The sequence below is a fragment of the Schistocerca cancellata genome, chromosome 2 (genome assembly GCF_023864275.1).
Source record: "Schistocerca cancellata isolate TAMUIC-IGC-003103 chromosome 2, iqSchCanc2.1, whole genome shotgun sequence".
NCBI classification, from domain to species: domain Eukaryota; kingdom Metazoa; phylum Arthropoda; class Insecta; order Orthoptera; family Acrididae; genus Schistocerca; species Schistocerca cancellata.
This window is the reverse complement of record NC_064627.1, coordinates 178,606,438-178,620,642: the sequence shown is the minus strand read 5'-3', so window position 1 is coordinate 178,620,642 and position 14,205 is coordinate 178,606,438. Positions and strand designations below refer to the sequence as shown.

General features: G+C 46.5%; 1 protein-coding gene across 1 annotated transcript in view; it reads left to right on the top strand.

The window, feature by feature from the left end:
- Nucleotides 1-487: 487 nt before the first annotated feature.
- LOC126152265 (nematocyst expressed protein 3-like) overlaps nt 488-14,205 on the top strand; it is a 123,621-nt gene continuing 109,903 nt past the window's right edge. Inside the window, exon 1 of the mRNA XM_049915996.1 lies at nt 488-633. Coding sequence (XP_049771953.1) covers nt 488-633 — 146 coding nt within the window. The remainder of the gene's footprint in view (nt 634-14,205) is intronic.

Here is a 14,205-nt window from a genome sequence, read left to right as displayed (position 1 = left end):
ACCGGAACTGCTGTGAATAACTGTTCATCACGTCGTTTTACGGATGCAGCATCTCGTTTACATCTCATACTGAACGAACTGCATAAGACTCGGTTGATGATAAATTTGGCATTAAGCCTTTCGCACTTGTTTCATCTTTTCTGCACACACCCGTTCCTAATCCATTAACTATGGAAACATTTCTGTATATCTTTTCTACCTTCACAGCGCCAGGTTTGCACCTTTTTTTCAGCATAAATTGTTTCCGCATTAAGGCCTTAGAATATTTTCAGAGTTTCGCTACCAAACGATACTTACAGCCCACAAACATCTGTGAGTACCTGCACTTGAATTATAACCACCCGTTATTTAAAGCCGTTTCCAGAAGGAATGGCAGGGACAGAGAGAAAGAGAGAGAGAGAGAGAGAGAGAGAGAGAGAGAGAGACAGACAGAGAGAGAGAGACTGACGCAGGCTTTCGAGTTGGGCGTCACAGAAGTTGTTCCGTGATGAATCGACCAGAGGCGCCGTGCTGTGGTCCTGTTGTTTATAGATTAATCTCGCCGTCGAAGTGCCCCGAGCTGGAGGCCACGAGTCACGGAGGGAAACAGGCCGGCTCTCAAGTTGTGCGTCACCCCGGCGAGGGCGCCTGCAAGTTTGTGGAACTCGTGTAATTGGCGCTCGCCATTCGCCACCCCAGCAACGGCGTCTGGTGTACTGCCGCTTCGATAGTGGGCAAGCAGCTGTTGTAAGCCTCGACAGGTGCTGGACACATTACCATCGTGGTGCCAGGTAAAGCTACGTGACTCAAAAATGGTCTGCAAGGACAGTATTAATACGTAAGGTTTTAATTATCCCTCAATAAAATGAAGATACCTAATTAAACTTCCGTTTATTTGTAGGAACTTGTCTGTGGTCCTGGTGAACTTAGAAATCACGGGGCCAAACTACGGTACCAAGCCATTGGGGGAACAAACACAAAATGAGCATGGTGCCCGCATCTCGTGGTCGTGCGGTAGCGTTCTCGCTTCCCACGCCCGGGTTCCCGGGTTCGATTCCCGGCGGGGTCAGGGATTTTCTCTGCCTCGTGATGGCTGGGTGTTGTGTGCTGTCCTTAGGTTAGTTAGGTTTAAGTAGTTCTAAGTTCTAGGGGACTTATGACCACAGCAGTTGAGTCCCATAGTGCTCAGAGCCATTTTGAACAAAATGAGCACGAGCGTGTTCGCAGATCGTGGTGTAGTGGTTAACGTTGCTGCCCCTGGATTACGGGGTGCCGGGTTCAGTTCCCGGCCGGGTCGGTGATTTACTCGATCAGGAGACTGGACAGGGAAAAAAATTGGGAATTTGTACGGGTGCTGATAAACACGCCATTGTGCGCTACTCCCACGCAATAATAACAATAATAATAATATAATAATAATAATAAAATGAACACAGCCGTTACTGCAATTGAAGGGGAACGGCGATGCAAAACTGTATGATGAGTTGTTGGAAGTGTACGGCAACAATGCACCACCATATGACACAACAATCAGATGGCGAAGACGCTTCCTCTGCGTTAGGACTAAAAAAACTAAACTCCGTCCAAACGAGCCCTCAAGCTCCAAGGTAACCGACCGACCGCCGTGTCATCCTTAGACCACAGACGTCACTGGATGTGGATATGGAGGGGCATGTGGTCAGCAGTCCTCTCTCGCGGCCGTTGTCAGTTTTCGTGACCGGAGCCGCTACTTTCCAGTCAAGTAGCTCCTCAATTGGCCTAACAAGGGCTGAGTGTACCGCGCTTCTCCACAGTGCTCGGCAGAACGGACGGTCACCTGTACAAGTGCTAGCCAAGCACGAAAGTGCTTTACTTCGGTGATCTGACGGCAATCGGTGTGACCACTGGAGCACGGCCGTTGGCTTCCAATGTCCTCAAAGGAGGATCCCGGAGAAAAATGTATAGTAATTGAAGGTGTTATCCATAATAATATTATAATGCCAAAGGAACTGTGTCTGTCACGGTGAAATAAGGGATGGAGATAGCTTGAGCCCTGAAGAACAATATAGGCTACTATAGAAACTGTGTAACACAAGGTACATGTTGATTTGAAGAATATTACGCGAAACAGGGAAACATGTTCACTCTTTGAAAAAGCTATTTACGCATTGACTTTTGATCTTTATCACATTTGTGAAAACGCGTTTTTGGGTTGATATGTGTAAAATGATACAATTCAAAATATTAAGTACAATGCTTGTAAAATTCCATGCATTTAATACATACTTCCACACTATTTGTTGCCTACTGAAACTAATGTTATTGCTCATACAGTAGCTTACTTACTCACCATTACTCGTCAGAACAAAACTACTCACATGTGAGCGCAGCTGTGGGCAACAGCTAATACAGAATATTTATAAATAATGCTTTTCCATGCACAGTACATACATGGGGTGTTCATAGAAAACAATTCGAGAAACTGTCACGTTTTCTCTTGGAGAAGCCAGTAGATTACTTAACTTTCGTTCTACCCACGTCTGCTGTGTGTGAAATGTCGGTTGATCGCAGCTCAGTATGAGAAACCCTGATAGAAATAACAGAAATACTAAAAAAAATGGTTCAAATGGCTCTGAGCACTATGGGACTCAACTGCTGTGGTCATAAGTCCCCTAGAACTTAGAACTACTTAAACGTAACTAACCTAAGGACAGCACACAACACCCAGCCATCACGAGGCAGAGAAAATCCCTGACCCCGCCGGGAATCGAACCCGGGAACCCGGGCGTGGGAAGCGATAACGCCACCGCACGACCACGAGATGCGGGCTAACAGAAATACTCCTAATGATCTGGGCTGACTGCAAGTAGATGTCGCGTGCAGTATATAAGCATAAGAACATTATTCTATTATCAGCTGCATCTAACAAAAAATGGTTCAAATGGCTCTGAGCACTATGGGACTTAACATCTGAGGTCATCAGTGCCCTAGAACTTAGAACTACTTAAACCTAACTAATGTAAGGACATCACGCACATCCATGCCTGAGGCAGGATTCAAACCTGCGAGCGCAGCGGTCACGCAGTTCCAAACTGAAGCGCCTAGAACCGCTCGGCCACACCGGCCGGTTGCATCTAACAAACTTCCTCATTAATATTTTTCTTTGGGGGGGGGGTGGGGGAGGGAGCAGGAGGAGGTGTAATCTCAGAAAGTGGGAAAAGGTGATATAGAACGAATTACACTTCACTGAAAATTTACAATGGGGGACAATAACCCATGTTAAATACACAAGGTAATTCCGAATGCAAATGAAATTACAGTACCTTACTTATAGTGATTGCATGTGGAACGACAAGTTACCAGGAAGAAGCCAGAAAATGAACTTCAAAAAGGGGTAAAAAATAGACAGTTACATAGGAGGGAAGATAATCCTGTATAAACTATTTGTCTAATCCACACAATTCAATAGATGAAGGAAACATTGGATTCAGCCACTACTTGGGTAGACGGAGAAACTGCAGAACCACAGTCGGAGCTTTCCCTCTAAAGGTGGTAAACTCCTTATTTGTCAGCCTGGTCAAGAAATATTACCAAAAATACCGTTTGTTCTGAATTGCATTAAATGTTCTGCATAATGGAATAGCATACATTTGTAATCTCATAATTTCATTGGCAGAAACATATCTCAGAGTACAAGAACAAACTTCCTGTTGCATGAACTGATTTGCAGTACGATGTTGTTCCAATATCAGTTATTGGTGAAGGCAATAAACTCGTATGAAAAATTGCAAACTGAGTGTTACTCTTCACATGAGGCTCATCGCACTAAGGAGCTCAAAACTGGTGAAAACGCAGAAAAGTTTTCAAATGAAAACGTAATTTCCGAAAATATAAAGCGAAACGCCATTATCAAGCAAAAGAGAGGCCATTGCTGAGGGCACATGGACGCTTCCTGCATGAAAAAAGCCATATTGGCTGTGCAAGCATTCCTCACGAAAATGAACTAAAGCAGTTCAGTAGAATGAGACAAAAGCACTCCCGACAGTTCCGAGAGTGGAATGAATTAATTTTCTCGTGTTTAATCAAAATCTAGTCAGGCTAATCGAAATGAATTCGTGTCACATTTTGTCCCAAAGGAACATCAAGTCTTACGAAGGTGGTGTCTGGAACCTGATGCCATTTGAAAATGGCCAAAAGAGGCAGTAGGCTCCGGCTTCTTTATGATTGTAGGGCGCTAATAATCTCAAAACGCCCATTGCGGGAAAGTGGAGAGCGCTATGATTCGAGGAGAAACCAACTTGCTAGACTCTTCTGTGGAAGGACGTCGGTATCGACTGCATCGCACAAAATAAGAACAAACAAGGAAACCTCTGCTTCCCTCACCTGTAGATTCAAACACTCGTGCTCACAGATTCTACCTGTACAGACATAATCTGTGGAAATGGAGAGGGTAAGAGAGACGAATCTGGATGAAGCATAAAAATAATCATTAATACCACGCATATTTTCTTGACAAGGTAGGACACGGATAAGTTATCTGTCGTATTTACACAAGACCGCTAATTAACATTAACCAATCAGAAATGAAAGCTGGTTTATACCGCAACGCCGACAAGAGCAATTTCTCGACGTTTGCTACACCTTTAATTGAGGAGAATTCTAATGGTAATCGTCTAGTGAATAAATAAAACTTATGAATATGAGGCTGAGAACGGCCTCACTCTACCAAAGGTGCCGTACGTGAGAAACAAGTTTCTAACATGGGCGTCGGTAGCTTCACTGTCACGTTATTAGGAAGTGAGTTGTTGTAAACTTGGAAGTGCCTGTACCCACGTGCTGCCTGGAGCACTGCAAGAGGAGAAGCGGCTTATTGCCTCTCCAGAGAAATTTCATTCTTGCTTCAGGTTGCGGTATCACGTTACGCTTAGATGCAGGCAATACGTGACGCATTCCTTATGGTGTGATACGCTGTTGTCTATAAGCAAAATTTCTCCATCTCGAATTTGGTAACTCCGAAAAAATATTACCCACATCAGACAAAAAATGGTTCAAATGGCTCTGAGCACCATGGGACTTAACTTCTGAGGTGATCAGTCTCCTAGAACGTAGAACTACTTAAACCTAACTAACCTAAGGACATCACACACATCAATGCCCAAGGCAGGATTCGAACCTGTGACCGTAGCGGTCACCCGGTTCCAGACTGTAGCGCCTAGGACCGCTCGGCCACGCCGGCCGGACCACATCAGGCACCAAGGGTATGGGAAACAACGTGGCAAAACAATTCCCGAGTTTCCTGCGCACATTTACAGCCATATACAGTGCACTGGAAAACTTGAGGACGAGATACACTACTGGCCATTAAAATTGCTGCAACACGAAGATGACGTGCTGCAGACGCGAAATTTAATCGACAGAAAGAAGATGCTGTGATATGCAAATGATTAGCCTTTCAGAGCATTCACACAAAGTTTGCGCCGGTGGCGACACCTACAACGTGCTGACATGAGAAAAGTTTCCAACCAATTTCTCATACACAAACAGCAGTTGACCGGTGTCGCCTGGTGAAACGTTGTTGTGATGCCTCGTGTAAGGAGCTGAAATGCGTACCATCACGTTTCCGACTTTGATGAAGGTCGGATTGTAGCCTATCGCGATTGCGGTTTATCTTATCGCGACATTGCTGCTCGCGTTGGTCGAGATCCAATGACTGTTAGCAGAATATGGAATCGGTGGGTTCAGGAGGGTAATACGGAACAACGTGCTAGATCCCAGCGGCCTCGTATCACTAGCTTCTCCATCACGCACCATCTCTGGAAGATGCGTGCAGCGCCTGGCGTCGTTGACGGGGCCCTCCTGCGCAGCCCTCTTGCCCACTGCGATGGACATCAGACAACTGAGCGGATCGCGGCGCAACACCGAAATGGCGGGAACCACGGAAGCAGACCGTGGAGGAAAACAAGTCTACAGCATTGCCATAAATATAGAAATCGCCCTATGTTTTTAGATCGTATAAAAATGATAATTTTATTGTGTTTTTTCAGTGTGTGCATATGTAATGTAACAAATGTACCAGACACCACCTGTCGGTAATAGTGTTATAGTTCATATAAATTACGTGCATTCTGCCAACCAATTTTATGTGACGCAGCATGTGAAAGTTGCTGGTTTTGGACAGGTTATTCTTGTAACCGAAATATCAAGTACGTTCTGGTACATTTGGTACTGATTAGATAGGATGAAAAAGATTTGCATTCGTGAAATAGTAAATTAGTACCAGTATCGTTATAGATCTGAAGATGGTTCTAGATGAACCGAAACCGGTCATATGAAGAAAAAAAAATTGCAATCAAGACGGATTATAAGTAACATGGTAATTATTGTCTTTGAATAATAATGTCATTTCTGTTCATCTGATTGCTTATTTATTGCAGTTACTTTCCGTACTATACCGTAGCAGTTCTTTCTGTGTATGGTCCAAGTTTCATCGAGCCGTGGCAGTAATACATCATGTGACAGTTACCTTCTTCGTTAAATTTTGGTGGTGCTCCTCGACTCCAAAGAAGTAGTACCCTTGCCTCAAAATTAAGATCTATTTATACGCCTCTGGCACGCATTTGTTTCACCAAAACCTGCCACTTAGTCACTTAACGAGAGTCTTGTCCTGATGTGGTGACATCGATCCGCCCGCTTGTACCATTACCGCTGTGCCAGAAAAACGTGTGTTTCCTGAAGAGGGGCAGCAGCCTTTTCAGTAGTTTCAGGGGCAACAGTCTGGATGATTGACTGATCTGGCCTTGTAACACTAACCAAAACGGCCTTGCTGTGCTGGTACTGCGAACGGCTGAAAGCAAGGGGAAACTACAGCCGTAATTTTACCCAAGGGTATGCAGCTTTACTGTATGGTTAAATGATGATGGCGTCCTCTTGGGTAAAATATTCCGGAGGTAAAATGATCCCCCATTCGGATCTTCGGGCGGGGACTACTCAGGAGGACGTCGTTATCAGTAGAAAGAAAACTAGCGTTCTACGGATCGGAGCGTGAAATGTCAGATCCCTTAATCGGGAGGTAGGTTAGAAAATTTAAAAAGGGAAATGGATAGGTTAAAGTTAGATATAGTGGAAATTAGTGAAGTTCGGTGGCAGGGGAAGCAAGACTTTTGGCCAGGTGAATACAGGGTTATAAATACAAAATCAAATAGGGATAATGCAGGAGTAGATTTTATAATGAATAAAAAAATAGGAGTGCGGATAAGCTACTACAAACAGCATAGTGAACGCATTATTGTGGCCACGATAGACACGAAGCCCACGCCTACTGCAGTAGTACAAGTTTATATGTCAACTAACTCTGCAGATGATGAAGAAATTGATGAAATGAGATAAAAGAAATTATTCAGATAGTGAACGGAGACATAAATTTAGTAGTCATGGGTGACTGGAATTCGAGAGTAGGAAAAGGGAGAGAAGGGAACATAGTGGGTGAATATGGATTGGGGGACAGAAATGAAAGACGAAGCCATCTGGTAGAATTTTGCACAGAGCATAACTTAATCATACCTAACACTTGCTTCAAGAATCATAAAGGAAAGTTGTATACATGGAAGAATTCTGGAGATACTAGAAGGTATCAGATAGATTATACACTCCTGGAAATGGAAAAAAGAACACATTGACACCGGTGTGTCAGACCCACCATACTTGCTCCGGACACTGCGAGAGGGCTGTACAAGCAATGATCACACGCACGGCACAGCGGACACACCAGGAACCGCGGTGTTGGCCGTCGAATGGCGCTAGCTGCGCAGCATTTGTGCACCGCCGCCGTCAGTGTCAGCCAGTTTGCCGTGGCATACGGAGCTCCATCACAGTCTTTAACACTGGTAGCATGCCGCGACAGCATGGACGTGAACCGTATGTGCAGTTGACGGACTTTGAGCGAGGGCGTATAGTGGGCATGCGGGAGGCCGGGTGGACGTACTGCCGAATTGCTCAACACGTGGGGCGTGAGGTCTCCACAGTACATCGATGTTGTCGCCAGTGGTCGGCGGAAGGTGCACGTGCCCGTCGACCTGGGACCGGACCGCAGCGACGCACGGATGCACGCCAAGACCGTAGGATCCTACGCAGTGCCGTAGGGGACCGCACCGCCACTTCCCAGCAAATTAGGGACACTGTTGCTCCTGGGGTATCGGCGAGGACCATTCGCAACCGTCTCCATGAAGCTGGGCTACGGTCCCGCACACCGTTAGGCCGTCTTCCGCTCACGCCCCAACATCGTGCAGCCCGCCTCCAGTGGTGTCGCGACAGACGTGAATGGAGGGACGAATGGAGACGTGTCGTCTTCAGCGATGAGAGTCGCTTCTGCCTTGTTGCCAATGATGGTCGTATGCGTGTTTGCCGCCGTGCAGGTGAGCGCCACAATCAGGACTGCATACGACCGAGGCACACAGGGCCAACACCCGGCATCATGGTGTGGGGAGCGATCTCCTGCACTGGCCGTACATCACTGGTGATCGTCGAGGGGACACTGAATAGTGCACGGTACATCCAAACCGTCATCGAACCCATCGTTCTACCATTCCTAGACCGGCAAGGGAACTTGCTGTTCCAACAGGACAATGCACGTCCGCATGTATCCCGTGCCACCCAACGTGCTCTAGAAGGTGTAAGTCAACTACCCTAGCCAGCAAGATCTCCGGATCTGTCCCCCATTGAGCATGTTTGGGACTGGATGAAGCGTCGTCTCACGCGGTCTGCACGTCCAGCACGAACGCTGGTCCAACTGAGGCGCCAGGTGGAAATGGCATGGCAAGCCGTTCCACAGGACTACATCCAGCATCTCTACGATCGTCTCCATGGGAGAATAGCAGCCTGCATTGCTGCGAAAGGTGGATATACACTGTACTAGTGCCGACATTGTGCATACTCTGTTGCCTGTGTCTATGTGCCTGTGGTTCTGTCAGTGTGATCATGTGATGTATTTGACCCCTGGAATGTGTCAATAAAGTTTCCCCTTCCTGGGACAATGAATTCACGGTGTTCTTATTTCAATTTCCAGGAGTGTATAATGGTAAGACAGAGATTTAGGAACCATGTTTTAAATTGTAAGACATTTCCAGGGGCAGATGTGGACTCAGACCACAATCTATTCGTTATGAACTGTAGATTAAAACTGAAGAAACTGCAAAAAGGTGGGAATTTAAGGAGATGGGACCTGGATAAACAGACTAAACCAGAGCTTGTACAGAGTTTCAGGAAGAGCATAAGGGAGCAATTGACAGGAATGGGGGAAAGAAATACAGTAGAAGAAGAATGGGTAGCTATGAGGGACGAAGTAGTGAAGGCAGCAGAGCATCGAGTAGGTAAAAAGACGAGGGCTAGTAGAAATCCTTGGGTAACAGAAGAAATATTGAATTTAATTGATGAAAGGAGAAAATATAAAAACGCAGTAAATGAAGCAGGCAAAAAGGAATACAAACGTCTCAAAAATGAGATCGACAGGAAGTGCAAAATGGCTAAGCAGGGAGGAATAATGTAAGGGTGTAGAGGCTTATCTCACTAGGGGTAAGATAGATACTGCCTACAGGAAAAAGAAAGAGACGTTTGGAGAACAGAGAACCACTTGTATGAATATCAAGAGCTCAGATGGAAACCCAGTTCTAAGCAAAAAAGGAAAGCAGTAAGGTGGAAGGAGTATATAGAGGGTCTATACAAGGGCGATGTACTTGAGGACAATATTATGGAAAATGAAGAGGATGTAGATGAAGATGAAATGGGAGACACGATACTGCGTGAAGAGTTTGACAGAGCACTGAAAGACCTAAGTCGAAACAAGGCCCTGGGAGTAGACAACATTGCACTGGAGCTACTGACGGCCTTGAAAGAGCCAGTCCGCACAAAACTCTACCGTCTGGTGAGCATGAGGTATGAGACAGGTGAAATACCCTCAGACTTCAAGAAGAATGTAATAATTCCAATCCCAAAGAAAGCAGGTGTTGTCAGATGGGAAAATTACCGAACTATCAGTTTAATAAGTCACAGCTGCAAAATACTAACCTGAATTCTTTACAGACGAATGGAAAAACTGGTAGAAGCCGACCTCGGGGAAGATCAGTTTGGATTGCACAGAAATATTGGAACACGTGAGGTAATACTGACCCTACGACTTATCTTAGAAAATAGATTAAGGAAAGGCAAACCTATGTTTATAGCATTTGTAGACTTAGAGAAAGCTTTCGACAATGTTGACTGGATTACTCACTTTCAAATTCTAAAGGTAGCATGGGTAAAATACAGGGAGCGAAAGGCTATTTACAATTTGTACAGAAACCAGATGGCATTTATAAGATTCGAGGGGCATGAAAGGGAAGCAGTGGTTGGGAAGGGAGTGAGACAGGGTTGTAGCCTCTCCCCGATGTTATTCAATCTGTATATTGACAAGAAGAGCTGCATCAAACCAGTCTCAGGACTGAAGACGACAACAGCAACAGAAATTAGTATTCTGCGGTAATTCTCTAATTCATGCAGTTGGTGACCGTGGAGACTTTCAGCCTACGGCGCCAGTTGTAGGTAAACACAAAAGGTGACTCTTTTGGAAAGCAGGTCTCCCGAAGAAATCCGCTCAGATTTTTGATTTCTGTGGGCGAAATATGCATCCGCGGTTGAAATCCATCGGTAGCTGGTAGAGCTTCACGGAGACACTGTAATGTCTCGTCAGTCTGTCGCAGAATGATTTCGAAAATTTGTGGTCGGGGAGAGAGAACGTCACCGACGACGATCGCAGTGGCCGACCAATCACGGCACGGCAGCATCTGAATGCAACTCACGTGGAGGAGCTGAATAAGGACAACAGGAAGACCACGCTATGACATATAACTGTGGAATTGGAAATGTCATTCGGAAGTGTTCGACATATTGTACACGGTATTGTGTAGAACCAGAATTTTTTTTCTTTTTTTTTCCCCTTGAGTTTCGCGAAATCTGACCGACCAACACGAGAAGCAGTGCATGGAGTCAAGTACGTAACTTTTGCAAAGGTTCTCCATGGAAGAAAACAGTTTTCACTTCCGCATTATGAAGAATGACATAACATGATCGACCGCTATACCCCCAGCAGCAAGTGGAGTGGAAACAGTCCTCCTCTTCAAAGACAAAGAAGTTTAATGTGACGCTATCTGCTGCGAAGGCGATTATCATAACATTTTGTGAGAGGGCAGATGTCACACTAGTGGAGTTTGTGGAAACAGGAAGACAGTGACCACTTGCCGATGTAGCGAGATAGCTGCGCGAAGCATGCGGAAAACATTACCAGGACTTCTCGCTGAGGGCGTCATCTCCCTTAACTACAAGGCGCAACCTCATGCATCAAGAAGACCACCTCGCTGTTGAAGCACTTTTGTTGGGACATCATGAACTACCCTCTCTATAGCCCGGGTCTCGCTTCAAGCGACGATCACCTCTTTCCTCACTTTAAGGAGCACCTAGAAGACCGACGGTTATTCAGACAAGGAGATGAAACTCTTCGCGACAATGTGGATGAAAACGTAAGGACTGGATTTATACCTTGAGGATATATTAAGGTTCATACCACGAAGCAACAAGTGCCTAAACCGACACGGAGACTATATCGAAAAATAACTCAGTGTACTCGTAAGAACTATCAGTTGGCTTTATTGCCCGCATGAAATAAAAAGTACTCGTTTCACTGCAGGCTTTGTAACCTTAGTTTCTGATCTTCCCCTCGTATTCATAGAGCCAAACACGTATTTCTAAAAATGTGATCTTATCGTGACGCCGCCACAATTTTTTGGGTGTTTCAACAAAAACTAGTAGTTCGACAGCATTGGAAGGCAGTCGGAAGGCGCTCACATGCCAACATGTCGACTGCAGCATCGACAGCTGTTTCGATAGCACAAGGCAGACCAGCCCTAGCACCACAACATTGCAGTCGTATACTGGAGGTATAGAGTATTTTTGATATTTATAAGACTAATGACGACTTGTAGAACCCAACCCAGTTAAAAAATCTGCGTAACACCAACTGTAAAGAATTTTCTTGAAAGGAAAACTGCACTATATCTTTTCCCTTCGCTGAGAGCTAGCGGGTGGTGGCACCCTCTTGCCCCGGGGTATGGAGGCACATAGGAAAACAGGACTCTCACAGAGTGAGGACACGGATTTGTTGTACCACGTGCGGCTGGAAGGAGCGGGTCAGCACAAATAGGCAGGGCACGAGTGAAGATAACCACAACTTTCAGCCCCGAGATCGGTAGTCCAGCAGCACCAGCAGAGACGGGAGGGCTATGTCAGTCGACCAGGCACCATGGGACAGCAGGCAGCTGCTTTTAAGTCCATGCTTGCACCGCTGCACCGTCTACTAGCGCGAAGTCCTCATTCTTGGACCTGGTATTAATCTGCTGGCGGGCTGCCACCTGGCCCACTTCCGGCAGCTGCCAGAGTCCTACCCTCCAGGGCAGGAGCAAGCGACCTCGGCGTTCCGCCGCTCACCCTTCCTTACTTGTGCAGGTGCCCAAACGCTAAAAGCCGGCAACTACTGGGGCGAGGTGCACCATCGGAGACTGGCACCCCCTGCAGGAAACTAGGCACTCTTCAGCACCGCTGTCACTGTCCGCGGTCGGCCGTTTCCCAGTAACAAGTCCACCCATAAACTACTGTGCTCAGCATGGTGGGGTGATTACGTCACAGCGTGGTAGCCTCCAGCTCGTCGCATCCACACGACTCCTCTTCGCGTGCCCGAGGGGGCGTGGTCGCCGCCTCCATCGTGACGCTACTAGTGTAGACAAATGAGTGCCAATAAGATGTTTTAACTTTTTGACGTTGTCTGACAGAGCTGCCAAAGGCCATTCCCGCGACCTCTAACACCACCGCGACCCATCCCTGTACGTAACTGGTCCTACATCTCCGGACAGCTTCAGTATGTTGGTTAGCGGTTAACGAAGTAGCACAGAGTCGAACGCAGTTCGGAAATCTAGGACCTGTTATGAAAGAAGAAGAGGGCTGTATCTAACAAGTGGTTTTTACTAAATCTGTATTGTTTGCAGTATTGACAGCATCTTCGTCGACAGCACGCAGATTGCCATGCGCCTCTCGGACCTGAGCGGAAGGCTGCACATTTAAACCTCTCGCTAGCATAACGCCCGGCGAGGTCGCTCTTCCATCGCTCGCTGTCTCCGATGGGAGGCGCCACACATGCACACCTCCAGAGGACACTAAATTCCCTTGACCTCACCGTCTGCGACTCTCACTGGTCGGCACGTCTTTTTGGGCAACCACACTCACAACTTTGCCCACAGATTCAATGAACTTTCAGACTCATATCAATCTTAGTACTTGCACTTAGGTGACAGAAGTCATGGGATAGCGATTTGTTCACACACAGATGGCTGTAGTATCGTGTACACAAGGTATAAAAGGACTAAGACGTAGCGAAGCTGTCTCCCCTTACCGCTCGGGCTCCCTCTCTCTTCTTTCTCACCATCCTTTCTTCCTCCCCCTCCCCTCTCCCATTTTTCCCACTTCCTCACCCCCCATTCCGGGCCTCCACAACTAACCCTACCCTCTCCCCTCCCTCTCCCTTCTTTTCTCCCACTGGCTTCGTCCCCCTCCTTCCTCCCTCTTTCCTCCCCTGCCTGTACCATACATCCAGTGGCAGCCCCCCCCCCCCCCCATGTCATCACGTGTGCTCACTGTTTCCTCTGCCAAAGGTCGTCACCAGTGTTTAGTGCAGCGGTGTTTCCTTCGTTTCTGTGCGTCAGTGTTATCTTCGGTATGCTCCTTCGTTCGAGTGTAAAACTGATTACCTTCTTTTTGTGCACTGTGGACTTCGTTTATGAACCCTGAGACTTCCGACGAACGCCTTAATTTTTATTCTTGTGTGTGTGTCTTCTGTTTTTAACATTTATGTACTTACGTTTCTATGTCTCCATGTTAGCTATATGTTTTTTCGGTTGGCCGAAGAGCAGCACCTGTACGCCGCTGCCTACCTGCCTTTGTATAAAGGGAAAATATACTACAGAAAAAGAAAGCGGATCTGTCATTTGTACTCAGGTGATTTATGCGAAAATGTTTCCGACGTGATTATGGCCGCACGACGGGAGTGAACAGGCGCTGAACACGGAGTGGTAGTTTGCACTAGACGCATGGGACATTCCATTTCGGAAATCGTTACTGAATTCAGTATTCTCAGATGCACAGTGTCAACAGCGTGCCAAGAATGCGAGATTT